The 14,849-nt window shown below is 41.3% G+C and overlaps 1 protein-coding gene across 21 annotated transcripts in view; it reads right to left on the reverse strand.

Annotated features, from left to right (window-relative positions):
- DST (dystonin) overlaps positions 1–14,849 on the reverse strand; it is a 370,183-nt gene that overhangs the window by 317,648 nt on the left and 37,686 nt on the right. For all 21 annotated transcript variants that reach the window (XM_044421565.1, XM_044421571.1, XM_044421551.1 and 18 more), the window contains exon 3: positions 4,193–4,381. In XM_044421565.1, coding sequence (XP_044277500.1) covers positions 4,193–4,381 — 189 coding nt within the window. The remainder of the gene's footprint in view (positions 1–4,192; positions 4,382–14,849) is intronic.

A 14,849-nucleotide genomic window follows, 5' to 3' on the forward strand; every position in this document is an offset into this window, starting at 1 on the left:
AGTCTATGCCCCAACCACTGGTGCTGAAGAGGTTGAAGTTGACCGGTTCTATGAAGGCCTACAACACCTTCTAGAATTAACACCAAAAAATGATGTCCTTATCATCATAGGGGATTAGAATGCTAAAGTAGGAAGGCAAAAGATAACCAGAATAACAGGCAAGTTTGGCCTTGGAGTACAAAATAAAGCAGGGCACAGGCTGGAAGAATTTTGTCAAGAGAATACAATGGTCATAGCAAACACTCTTTTCCAACAACCCAAGAGACGACTCTACACATGGACATCACCAGACAGTCAACACAGAAATCAGATTGACTATGTGCTCTGTAGCCAAAGATGGAGAAGCTCTATACAGTCAGTAAAAACTAGACCAGGAGCTGACTGTGGCTCAAATCATGAGCTTCTCGTTGCAAAATTTAGGCTTAAGTTTAAGGAAGTAGGGAAAAGCACAAGACCACTCATGTATGACCTAAATCATATTCCTGATGAATATACAGTGGAGGTGAAAAATAGATTTAAGGAATTAGATCTAAGAGACAGAGTGCCTGAAGAACTATGGACGGAGGTTTGCAACATTGCACAAGAGGCAGCAACTAAAACCATCCCAAAAAGAAATGCAAGAAAGCAAAATGGCTGTCTGAGGAAGCTTTACAAATAGCTGAGGAATGAAGGGAAGCTAAAGGCAAGGGCAATTGAATGCAGAATTCCAGAGAATAGCTAGAAGAGATAAGAATGCCTTCTTAAATGAACAGTGCAAAGAAATAGAAGAAAACAATAGAATAGGGAGGATCACTTAAAGAAAATTGGACATATGAAGGGAAAGTTTCATGCAAAGATGGGCATGGTAAAGGATCAAAATGGCAGGGACCTAACAGAGGCAGAAGAGATTAAGAAGAGGTGGCAAGACTACACAGAAGAACTATACAAGAAAGAGCTTAATGTCCCTGATAACCTCGATGGTGTGGTCACTGACCTCGAGCCAGACATCCTGCAATGTGAAGTCAAATGGGCCTTAGCAAGTCTGAGCAACAACAAAGCCAGTGGAGGTGACAGTATTCCAGCTGAGCTATTCAAAATCCTAAAAGACGATGCAGTAAAAGTGCTACACTCAATACACCAGCAAATTTGGAAAACTCAACAGTGGCCACAGGATTGGAAAAGGTCAGTTTACATTCCAATCCCAAAGAAGGGCAATGCCAAAGAATGTTCAAACTACCGCACCATTGCACTCATTTCACATGCTAGCAAAGTTATGCTCAAAATCCTACAAGCAGTATGTGGACTGAGAACTACCAGAAGTACAGGCAGGATTTCGAAGAGGCAGAGAAACTAGAGATCAAATTTCCAACATCCACTGGATCATGGAGAAAGCTAGGGAGTTCCAAAAAATCTATTTCTGCTTGATTGACTATGCTAAAGCCTTTGATTGTGTGGATCACAACAAATTGTGGTAAGTTCTTAAAGAGATGGGAGTACCAGATCATCTTATATTTCTCTTGAGAAACCTATATTCGGGTCAAGAAGCAACAGTGAGAACTGGGCACGGAACTACTGATTGGTTCAAAATTGGGAAAGGGGTATGGCAAGTCTATATACTGCCACCCTGCCTGTTTAACTTATATGCAGAGCACATCATGAGAAAGATGGGGCTAGATAAATCACAAGTTGAAATTAAGATTGCCAGGAGAAATATCAACAATCTCAGATATGCAGATGATACCACTCTCATGGCAGAAAGTGAAGAGGAACTAAAGAGCCTCTTGATACAGATGAAGGAGGTGAGCATTGAGTTTCAAATTGGCTTGAAACTCAACATTAAGAAAACTAAGATCATGGCATCTGGTCCTCTCACTTCCTGGCAAATAGATGGGGAAGAAATGGAGGTAGTGACAGATTTTATTTTCCTGGGCTCCAAGATCACCGCAGATGGGGACTGCAGCCAAGAAATTAAAAGATGCTTGCTCCTTGGGAGGAAAGCTATGACAAATCTAGATAGCATACTAAAAAGCAGAGACATCATCCTGCCAACAAAAGTGCATATAGTCGAGGCTATGGTTTTCCCAGTTGCAGTGTATGGCTGTGAAAGTTGGACCATAAGGAAGGCTGAGCACCGAAGAATTGAGGCCTTTGAATTGTGGTGCTGGAGAAGACTCCTGAAAGTCCCTTGGACTGCAAGGCGATCAAAGCGGTCAGTCCTAGAGGAGATCAACCCTGACTGCTCTTTAGAAGGCCAGATCCTGAAGATGAAACTCAAATACTTTGGCCACCTAATGAGAAGGAAGGACTCCCTGGAGAAGAGCCTAATGCTGGGAAGGATGGACGGCAAAAGAAGAAGGGGGCAGCAGAGGATGAGGTGGCTGGATGGAGTCACTGAAGCAGTTGGTGTGAGCTTAAGTGGACTCCAGGGGATGGTGGAGGACAGGAAGGCCTGGAGGAATGTTGTCCATGGGGTCGCGAAGTTGTGTCCGACCCATCGCGACCCAAAAACAAAAAAAAATATTTTGCCCAAAAAAATCTGCAGCCCACAGAACACGGCAAGGCCAAAAAAAAAAAAAAAACCCTAACAAAACAAAAACAACTTTTCAACATCCATGCAGAGTGCTATGATTACTGAATGAAAAACAGGGAAGCACTTTTGAATTTCATGAGTTTTGTTCAGGTGAATGACAACTGCTAATGCTCTAAATCTTTACTGAGAACAGAAGAATTATCTTATTATATCTGAACAAGCTTCCACTTCATCCATCATTCTATTTCCCACAATGGTCTGCAAAATGTCACTTAGATCTCCTCAAATAGATGAAGACTGTAGGTATAGCCTACTGTTTGCTAGAAACACTTGTATGTTGCATTCTGCCTCACATTTGGATCCCACAATGAATAATATTATTAATGAAGTAGTATTTCTAAGTGCTGGTATGATTCTCCAAAGCAGGAGAAACTGCTGTCCTTGTTGTCTTTCCAAAGCCAGATTGTAATTATTGGAGTTCCTGGTGGATGTGGAACCAGGAGGGAGTTACTGATACTCAGTGCTGGTCTAAAGGTCATACATAAGAGCCATGCTCAATCAGATCAAAGGCCTATTTAGTCCAGCATTCTTTTCTTACAGCAGTCAACCAGTTGCTCATGGGAAACCCACAAGCAGGATATGAGGACAATAGCACCCTGGTACTCATGTTCCCCAGTAACTGGTATACAGAGGCATGCCACCTCCAATACTAAAGATAATATATAGTTATCCTCACCACTGCTACTACTATTATTATTTTCATTTCTAAGCCACCTGTAGCCTATGCTCTCTGGCTGGTTTACAACTAAATATAAAAACAATAAAATCCAATAGATAAAACATTAAGAATTAAAAATTAATTTAAAATCCCATAAAAGAACATTAAAAGATATTTTTTTAAAAAGATCCAGAGTAAAAGAAAAGTAATTGGCTAATCATATCAGGCCCCAGAATGACCAGAGAGGTCTTTAAAGGCCTCTGCAAAGGAATAACTGGTAGCTTTGAATTCCCCACCAATTCAAAACTCATGTTCTACTATTATAAGGCAGGGAGAGAAATATCTCCCTATCAACTTACCCCCCATGGATAAAATATAATTCTATACTGCCTCTGCCAGTACCCACTCCTTACTTGCCTTTTTTCTAAACGTAAATCTCCGGGTGCTATACATCTTTCTGTAGGGAAGAAATTTAATTTCCTTGATCCCTTTGGGATTTTTCTTCACATCTCTCAGCTCTACAATATCCTTTTTGAGGTATAGTGACCAGGCCTGTGACCATGGTATAACAAGTATGGTCACACTACAGACTTTTATAAGGGGAGTGTGATCTTAGTAGTTTTATTTTCTGTTCATTTCTTTTCCTAATTACATCAATATCCCTTGGTGCTAGTTACATGTACTGAGGCCTGGCATTTTTGCAGGGAACTGGGTATGCCTGCTGTTTCTAAAAGGAACCTCTCTGTCGTCTCCAAGTCTCTATTCACCTACTTTGCTGGCACACAGTAGTGTGATAGTGGCATTTGAAGACCACATGTTGATGGGAAAGGGCTCCATCTTAGGCAGCTATCACATTTAGGGCTACTTATTTATGAATAGCCTGAAGCTGACATAAAGGCTTTGTTGAGAGGTGCTCTACCATATTTCTACAGACCCTTGTGCTAAAGAATGGAAGAAATACCTACTGGTTTTCGAGTTGGTGTGACCTGAACAGAATGATAGAATTCTGGTTGAACTCTGCTGCTCTTCTTGATTTTTCTTTTCTTGACAGATGTTTCTTGCTCACTCAGCTGATGTACTTCTACTAAAGGTTGTGTTTCTTCAAGTCGAGGTACTACACGTCTTCTAATATGGCGTGGACTTGGTCTGAAACCCTGTTAAACAAAGATGGAATAAATTACATAGTATCTCTTGGTTCTTGTATTCTTTCATATAATAGAACTATTATACAAAGTAGAACTAAACATTAGCAAATGATTGAATTGTTTTCTTACTAAACCCTTATACATTGCTTTCTTTCCAGTCAATGGACATGAAAATAAGAATATGATTGAAAAACCAAGTTTCTTTTAACTTTGATGAAAGTTAATAAGCAAATTCTCAGCAGGAAAACCATACTATAACCTATGACCAAGAAAAACTGCTGAATGAGAACAAAGCCTGGCTCTGCTTAGTGCTAGAAGGAGGAGGGGTGCTAATCTTCCAGCACAAGCCAAGCCCCCACATCTCCTGTATCCCGCTGTAATCTTTAATTTCAAATCAGAGATAATTGTGGCAATTCTCCTGAATATGACCAAAGGTCATCCAGCCACCATTGAGAGGACCTTTAGGAAGGACCTCTGCTCCTTCCATCACCCCCACCACATCCGTGCTGCTACCTTTAATGTGAAATAAGAGATAACATCAGGGGATCCAGGGGGGGATACTCCCTGGACCCAAGGATGCTCAGTGGACCTGGTGCAGAAGCTCTGCAGGCCAAATTAGGCTAACAAGTTTGAGCTTCTCCTTCCCTGCCTGACACAGAATTGGGAACTGGCAGGGGGAGAGTCAAGTTCAAAGCACCACAATTATTAATTTCAGCAAGTGGTCTTTGGCATTCACTTCCTCTACCTCCAAACTACTCCACAGAGATGCTGTGAGAGTTAAATGCAAGACTGACAGTCACCATGTATATTATATACTGGGTCAAAAATTCATACATACATACATACATACTAGCTGTCCAATAGCACTGAAGACAATTGCCTTATGGTGTACATTCTGAATCAAATGCAGGTTTTTAATAAGCTCAGAATCATGGCTGAGCCAGCAAAAACAACCTGTACACTTGTATATCCTTGTATAACCAAGAAAGCCCATGGACTACAATAATTCATAAATAAAGATATTTTTGAAATGTACTCTTTGGGCAGTTCTGTTTGTTTTAATCAAATTTGTATATTGCTTAGAATATGAACACTACAGCACATTATTATTATTAGTTTATAAGTAGTCCTTGCTGAGCTGTTTCAAAGGCAGTTCAAAGCCATCCGTCATCATCATCATCACCATCATCATCATCAATAATACATTATATTTCTCAAGATATATTGTTAAAGTTTAGTATATTATCTAAGAGTTCAGAAACAATTAGAACATGCACTCAAGCAATGTCAGAGGACATGCAATGCAACCAAGTTTAAGAGCTCTCAAAGTCTCATTGTTTTTAGTGGAAGAGCGAGAACAATATAATCAAAGTTAAATACTCGAAATCCATTTAATTTCAGTGATAGAGAGTTATGCAAGTGCATCACCTTCCCATTGAAATCAGTGCTTAACTTTGGCAGGATTGTGCCGCTCGTGTTCCCTTTGAAATCAATGCAACATAAAATGCTTTCCAACGTTAACTGGATCATATCCATAACAGCTATAGCTGACCATTTTTTTCAATAAATCCAGTTGATGATTCTCTCTTTCTAAGCAAACATTTCTATACAGCAGAAATGTGTATTGTTCTGAATACAAATGAGTGTGGAGAGGTAGGGATGAAGAAGGAATATTACCAAAGCCAGGCAAACACCACTAAAACTGTTTCCAAATATTTAAATAAAAAGGTGCAGTGAAAGCTGACAAGAACTAATGTAAATACCTAAATAAAAACCTAGCAAGCAGATTTGTTCATACAACAAATCATGCTGAATAGGTAGACCAATCATTCCAAGCTGAATAAAATAGTTTGAGCATGTTTGTTTATGTAATAGAAGATTCGGTGAGAACTTAAGCAGCTTGCAGGGTGCTTAGCATTACGTGCCAAAGAAGGATTTAAGTGTGTGGATGAATCTTCACAAATAATTTAGCCTCCAAGTTTCTAGGCTAACAATTAACTATTTTCCTTAAACATTTAATGAATGTATGGTTGCAAAGAAGTGGCAAAGTTCTACACTTAAATATAATATTGGAAATATATGTGTATGCTTCCCCTGTTTTAGTGCACACAAGAAAGAAAAATATATTACAAGGAGTAAGGTCCTTGAAGCTTTACAACTTCATCAGCTCCTAATGCTGGCATCATAATCTTCTACTTATGACTTCACAATGGAGAGGATTATGATATGCTACAAGGAAGAGGGTCCTGATTTCAGGTGAGATGTACACAGTAGGATGAAAACACCCAACACATGGAATAACAAAATACAATTGTCTGTAAGCTACTCTGGCTGTAATCCTATTCACAATTGAACTTGGGGGCAAAAATTATTTCTGAATAATTTTTGCCTAGGAGTGTACTATGCAATTTTGCTAATATTTTACAAAAATACCAATGCTTGCATTACCAAGGTTAATAATAAAAGGCAAACAGAAGAGAACATATGCTCTTAAAATAAAGCCAACATGTTTTCAGATTGTTCACACCACATCTCTTACAAAGCTCTTCATTAACTCACTATAGAAATGGCCTGCCATGGTAGCAGCAGAACATGTGGTCTGAGCACTAGGATCTCCTTGCTCTCCCACAGTGCTTTTCACTGATGTCCAACAACCTCTGCTGGGCACACAGAATTAAGGCTGCAATCCTACATACATTTGACTGGAAGTAAACCAACATGAATTCTGCAGGACTTACTGCTGAGTAAACCTGGTCAGGGTTGTTATTCACCATACTCCTTTGCACTGAGCTGCTGTACCCAATTATCTACTTAGTCCCTGTAGTCAATCAGTGCCACACATGTAGGTAGCAACCAATATGGTGCAGCCCTAGCAAAATATAAGATGCCAGCTTCCCCAACTGCAGGAGCCAGAAACCCAGAAGCAGAACAGGATGGCATTCTACACAAAGTCACCTGTTCCTACTGGGTCTCTTTTGGGCAGAAAGGCTGCTGTCCTCTGCTGTGGGTGCTGATCTAGCCAGCACAATTCAGCTAGCAGTGACCAGTGCAGTGATTGGTACACTGGATTATCAAGGTGCGAATTTTCAGAATAATTGCATGGCAGTCATGCACAGAAGCCATAGTATACCTCAGAAAAGCTGTTATCTTGAAGCACCCTTAAGTTGAAATCCAAGCAAGTTATACATACATGCACTGGAGAGCACCCTGTCCAATTAGAGCTATCTGTTGTTTTTGGGATTCCAACTACAAAAGAGACAAGTGACTTTTTAAAAGACCTGCGCACTAATTTGCCTCTTTGGCATTGGAAAGATGTCAAAAGGAAGATCTGCCTGCCTGTGTGAGATTTTCTCTAGCACAACACAAACTAATTTACATCACAGCCTTAAGTAGCAAGAGATAAATTGTGCTTTATTTAACAAAATAAGTACAGAATCTGAAGTTGTACAAGAACGCATAAATAGGGAACTCTCTGCACTTCAAAAATGCTGCTTTTGCATTTTGATGGAAATCATCTGATTCAGCTGTTAATAATTTTTCAAATGTTCCAGATGTAAGTAATATTTGGAAAACAAACATGAAATTATGCAGGGTCAAAGAGCTATGAAACACCACCTAAGCTGCTCCAATGTTCTCATGTTGTAGGGCCAGTTGCTTTTGAACCTGAATGGAGTGTCCCTCAATAGTATAAAATATGGCATGAATGTTGGTTCAGCTGTTTCAAGAAAAAAGTAAAAAGATCCCACTGGGATCGTAAAAGCTTCTTGCATGTGTTTGAAGCTGTAATCCTAAACACACTTACATGGGAATATATTGCACAGAAAAAAACAAGACCCATTTCTGAGTGAGCAAGCACAGGATTGTACTGCTGGTAACTTTTTTGCTCTTATCAAAAGCTGAGAATAAATATGTATAGGATTGCATAATATGAGTGTAAAATAATGATACTACTTCTGCATTTCTGTAAAAAAAAGCTGCTGTATTTTAGAAGGAGCATCAACGATCAAGGAAAGTAATGTCATCCTAAAAACAAGCATTTCTGCTTTTTATCATTTTAAGGGATTCCTTTTGTTATTATGTGAAAATAAAATTAAACTAGTTCCTGGCTCAATTCAGGAAAATGTCGTACACATTCTATCCCCATGTACTTGAATATGAGATTATCATAGTGCCAGATGCCAGTATATTTCCATTATGACTATCAAGCCAGTATCTTTTCCCACACAACCTTAAAGAAAGCATACACTGTGCAGGATGTATCTAATCAAATTGGGCTAAAACTTGATGATTTGTGGACAAGTTGCCAGACTGGATATAACTGTTCACTTTTTTTAAAATGACTTTGATACAGACGTCAAAGTAGTGCAAGTCAAAAACTGAACACGTCTCTATGCTGCCTCATAAGTGAATGAGTCAGTTGCCTAGAAGAAAATGACGCTCTTAAAAGTGAATTAGTATTATTTTAAAGATGCATAAAACCACATTTGAAGATCACACATGGGTAGAGCAATCCTATGGCTCCTAGGATAATTAAGATTCCCATTTCTGAGGTGAGAAAACAGCTCCAACAACTGCACACAGAACACCATCCTGCAGCTGCAGCTGGTGTGGGAAGAACTGCAGTGGCTGCTTCTCCAAGATCATAACAGGTACCTTGGAGAAGCGGTTTCAGGGGCATTCCAGTGGGCAGCGAGGGAAATAGGCAAGCATGCCCAAGGTAAAAGCAGGTTGCTTATCTGTAACTGATGTTCTTCGAGTGGCCATCTGTGCATTCACACATATGGGTGCTGCGCCTGCACAGTGCCTAGGCCAGAAGATTAGAAAGCTAACAGTTTTTGGCGGGAAAACTCCGTTCCCCTCCCCCTCCATGGTATAAATAGGGCGGAGTGTCTGCCATTTTATTCAGTCTTGGAGACCGAACGTTTGCCCCCTTGAGGTTGAAAGTATATGATAGCAAACGTCACCGATACCATGAATATTACAGTATGGTACCGAAAAGCAGTATCTACTCATGGACACCGAGTGGGGCCGGTGGGTGGGTTGTGTGAATGCACAGATGGCCACTCGAAGAACATCAGTTACAGGTAAGCAACCTGCCTTTCTTCGTCGTGGCCTCTGTGCATCACACATATGGGTGATCAGCAAGCTTACCCAACTCGGAGGAGGGAGGTGTCGTCAGCAAAGAATAGATGAGAGAACTGCTCTGCCAAACAGCATTTCCTCGATCCTCCTCTTCATTTCCTCAGGGAAACTGCAATTTCTTAGCCACGTGTGGCGCCGCAGGGAAATGGTACTGATGAGGGCCCTTGAATCAGTGTCCACATGATGCCTAGCAGTGGAGAGCTGTTGTATCGCCACCTGCATAGCCTCCTTTATGAAGACCCTGGCTAAGTCTGCTTGATGGCCCGGAAGGAAGAGGCAACTTTTCCAGCTTCTGCATTATGAAGTACTGGTAACGTGCCAGCGTTGCTTCATAATTCAATATGCGTAGCCCGAGCCCAGAGGTCGCATAGACTCGGCACGTGAGCATATCAATTTTCCTCCCTTCCTTGTCATGAGGGGCCATGTGACCCCTCGACTCCCTGCCCTGGGAGGACTCAACCACCACCAAGTTTGGTTTTGGGTGACAGAGCAGGAATGGGATGTCCTCCTTTTGAACCCGGTACATGGCTTCGTACCAATGAGACGTAGACTGTGGTTGAGCCGGTTGGTCCCAGGGCTGGACCATCGCTTGGCCGAGTGTTGTGATCAATGGAAGAGCTATGGCTGCAGACTGCTATCCCCTGACGATGTCATAAAAGCGATCGGTACTGGGACTGGGGCGATGATGGGCCTCGATCTCCGGTGACCAAATGAGGCGGAAGATGAGTTCTGTGAAGGTGACATGTGGTTCGTCAGGGGATCCAGGACCTTGGGAGGTGATAGCCACATCTGGAGACGTGGAATCGACCTCCGACTCATCCGAATCTTCATGGTAGCGGTAATGGTCACTGGAAGAGGAGGTTTGGTCGTCCTCTTTCCGCACGCCTCAACGTGGATGGAGCCTCCATCGGGACTGATGATGACTGATGGTCCTGTGGGGAATAAGCATACAGGTGGTATTCACTCCAGCCAGTGAAACCACCATAGCCAGGCATTGGCCAATCCTCATCTCAGCGCTCAGACGAATGACTTCGGCGTCTGGGTGGCGAAGGTGAATCAGCAGGTGGCTTGGCTGCGGGCATTGGAGTCGGAGAGCATCCCCTCAGTGGGGAGTCTCTGCTCTCTCCATCAGAAATGGACTCCCTAAGCGGCTCCTCCGGTTGTCGAGGAGGCGCACTCTCAGGCCGAATAGATTGCCTGAGGGATCCCGGCGGAGTCACCTGCATCACAGATTGCAGGGCCGGTCCCGAGGGAGTCAGTACCGTAGCGGCGGCGGTACCAAAAACCCCGATGAACCCGAACCACAGTGTTTGGGGTGGTTGGGATTTCTGCCCTTACTGGTGGGCTTGTCCGCCTTTTCCTTCCTCGGCTTCTTGTGCACAGAGGGCTTATCTGAGCCGGTATGCTTACGCTTCTCCTGTTTTTTGGCTGGGGAAGAAGGTAGCTGCTGGGCCTCCATAGAAGTGGCGCCTTCGTCCGAAGGACGCTGTGGAGGAGCGGCAGAAGCCGGAGCAGGGCGCTTTGAGGGCTGCCAGCAGTAGAGGTAGGATGCTGAGAGGGCGCGGCCAAAGAGGAGCCAGGCCTTAAGACCAATAGGTCCGATTGCATCAAGGCCTGGTCCCACAGGAGCTTGCGGAGACTATTCTCCCTGTTTTTCCTAGCCTGCTTGGTAAACGCCAAGCAGTGGCCGCATTTATCGGTTCTATGCCCCTCGCCAAGGCAGAGAAGGCATAGGTCATGCGGGTCCACCGGCAACATTTTGGAACCGCACTCAATGCATTTGCGGAATGCTGCTCGCTGCGCCATCACGAAATAGAAAAGACAAGACAGTGCAGAGGGTAAGATAATATATATATATATATATATTTTTTAGGAACGAAAGGTTTGAAGAAAAATGGGTCAAGAGAAAAAACTTGGAGTAGAAGAAGATAGGAACGAGATATGAAAAACTGTGAAACGAACAGTGAGCACAAGGATTTAAGCAAGAGACGACCAGGCACGAGGCACAGTGAACGGTGGTCGCAAAGACTAAAATGGCAGACACTCCGCCCTATTTATACCACGGAGGGTAAGGGGAGTGGAGTTTTCCTGCCAAAAACCGTTAGCTTTCTAATCTTCCAGCCTAGGCACTGCACAGGCGCAGCACCCATATGCATGATGCACAGAGGCCACAACGAAGAACAACATATCCTGCTGGCACCTCAACTTCCCTCTGCCACCAGAGTAACACTGTGGAAGGAGCATGAGGATTAGGAGTAACCTTATTGGATTGTGCTCTAATTTACTCATTCAGTCAGATACAGACATAGCCACAGATCTAGTGAAATCAATGGGACTAAAGTTAGTCATGATTTACTATGGACTATACTAGAATTCAGCTTTGTTTGATTTGCTAAAAAGCCTAGGCCATACCAGTGGGCAACATTAATATGTTGCTGTTATATAACATCAAGTTCTTTCCAACTTATGGTGACCCTGTAAATGAGTGGTCTCCAAAATGTACTGCCCCTGACAGCCCTGTCCAGATCTTGTAAACTGACACTTCTTTTATAAAAGTAATTCCATCTCATATTTGGAATTCATGAAGATTTAAAGTGTTTAGAAATTAATTTCAATCAGGTTAACACTTGAGTAGGGCATGTTAAATGCACAAGACTTCTAAACATTCAAGTTACATAGGCCATATTAACATTTCTTTCCTTAAGATTTTCTTTGGATAAATTGTCCCACAAGTTGGGTTGAGTGAACATTAAATTGAAAATTATCTAAAACTTTCTGAGGTTGCGAATGAACTTACCACAAACCACTCCTTTTGATACATTCACATTTAAGGCTGAGTGTTCTACACTACCGTCCAGCATATGTAATTGTTTGCTTTTGTAATAGCTAATACAGCATGCTTTTGTAATAGCTAATACAAATGTTATCTGGAGCAAATGTCTGCATAAAATTGGACTACTAAATATTAAACCCCTATAATTAAATATGGATTGTTCCATGATCTTTTTAAGAATGTTAGTTCTTTAGCTGTAAAATAGCATGTTAAAGATAAAGCTAATATAAAGAATGGGGCCTTTTGTTAACTAGATATAATCTTCTAAGTATGTAGTTTTCACTAATCTATCAGTTTGTTAAATCTGTTCTTCCAGATTACTTTTTACATTATCTGTTTGTGTAACAAAGATAACATTTACTGCTTTGAGATTGCAAACTATGTCTATGCAGAGGGAAGTTGTTAGGGTGAGAAGTCTACAGCAACCTCCAATCCCACCTGTAAAGAGGTTCCAATGACTGCCCAATGCCCTGCCCCCATTTTTTGAAATATACTTACATGGACTATATGAAATGCATGCAAAATTCTAACAACTACAACAAAAGCAGACCACAACAAATAAGTATTATTAAAAGTTGGTATCTATATGCCACTTGTTTGTATATCAAAAGCACTGTAAGGTCCTCAATCCACTGCATTTTAGGAGGTCAGGGTTTATCTTCCAATGTTGTACTGTCAGTCTTTTAGCTGTCCATGGGGTGCAGAGAATCCCTTTCCTCTTCCATTTGTATATTTCCATGAAGCAGTAAATAGTTCTACATACCACAGACATCAATTAATATTAAAGACCTTCCCAGTACAAAATTGATCTGTGTAGTAACCTCCCTCCAAAAGAAACAACTAGTAGACATTGTCAAAACATATGTCTAAAAGAAACATTAACTTCATTGCCAGCAATTAGCTGAATAAGATAGTTCCTTATTAACAAGAAGTTGCAGTGTCCATTAGGCACAACATAAAAGGTTTTGCTGAATAAGACACAGTCTAAAATCCACAGACACAACAGGGGTGATTCTCTGTTTATTTATTTATTTATTTATTTTGTGGTGGCATTCTCAGCAATTTCTCAAAATCCCAAATATGCCCACAGATCCAAAAGGTTCCGACTCTTTGGTTTGAAGAATTCTGAATGTCAGCCTTCTTGTTTTCTTACAGTGTGTGCTACCCAGTATAATAACCGGATTGCACTTAGGGCTTCCCTGGAAAATCATCTGGAGGTCAGCTAGACATACATCATAGAACTGTATCTCCTCCTGCACACCCTCTCAAACCGTCAACTGGCTAGGTATATCCAATGAATAGCCCAGTCAGTGTTCGAACTACCCTCACTACACATGTTGCCGCGATAATGTTGGGGAAAAAAATCGCCAAGACAATGCTCCCATGCACAATGCTTTTTCTGTAAAGCAGTTTTTGAGTGAAAAAAAAAAAAAATTCCTGTCCTCAATCATCCTCCTTATTCACCTGATTTAGCTCCTTGTGATTTTTACTTGTTCCCGAAAATCAAAAGTGACCTGAAGGGAACACGTTTTGCGTCAATGGATGAAGTGAAGACAAAAACAGCAGGCCTGTTGAAGAGCCTCATGCAAGAAGACTTCCAGCACTGTTTCAATCAATGGAAAATATGTATGGAGCAGTGTAGAGATCGGGAGGGGGAATACATAGAAGGTGACAATGTTCAGAATGTTGTAATTCATCAATAAATATTTTTTATTATTACTAATCCATTTATTTTTGTGTCACACCTGTTTTTTATCTTTTTAGACAGAGATGGCTGTGTTGCAGTCATGGTTGCAATCATCCAGCAATAACTATAGAAACATCTAGGCTATAATGAGGCCTCTTATGCCAAGACAGATGATTGCTGTATCTAGTCTTGGGCTGTCTAGTGTGACTGACAGCAGCTTTCTGATATCAAAGGAAAAGGTCTTTCCTCTTATCTGAGATCCTGTCTGGGTCAGAAATTCCAGGAACATGCTGTCCTATGGGAGCTACATCCATCACCATCATATGCTGAATGATCATCACACTTTGTGAAGCATCCATATTTGGAAAGAAAAGCCAAAAGGGAATCAAATCCCACTAGCTTGATGCCAGTCTGGTGTCAGTTCTTATTTCAAAGGTGTAATTTCATCTTACTCCTAGGTTAGCCATGCTTTACAGCTGGGAACAGATATTTCGATCCATCACAATTGGCTATGCTGGCCAGAATAAATGAAAGTTATGAGGTGAAACATCTGGAGGCTTTCCAGGTGCTCACAAGTTGCTTTAAAGGAAGTGGAAAAGACTTCCCTGGTTACTTGTAGCCTACATCTGATGAAAAGCACATGGAAAATATTATATTATAATACAACACAATACAATACAATACAATACAATATAATATAATATAATATAATAACCACTGCGGTCAAAGGGTTGTTTAATGTCCATGGTCAAACGATTGCTTATGTGCCATACAAATCATTCAAACATTGCCATGCCTGTGCATATCAAAGGTAA

The sequence above is a fragment of the Varanus komodoensis genome, unplaced genomic scaffold (genome assembly GCF_004798865.1).
Source record: "Varanus komodoensis strain SLA01 unplaced genomic scaffold, ASM479886v1 scaffold12, whole genome shotgun sequence".
Classification (NCBI taxonomy): Eukaryota; Metazoa; Chordata; class Lepidosauria; order Squamata; family Varanidae; genus Varanus; species Varanus komodoensis.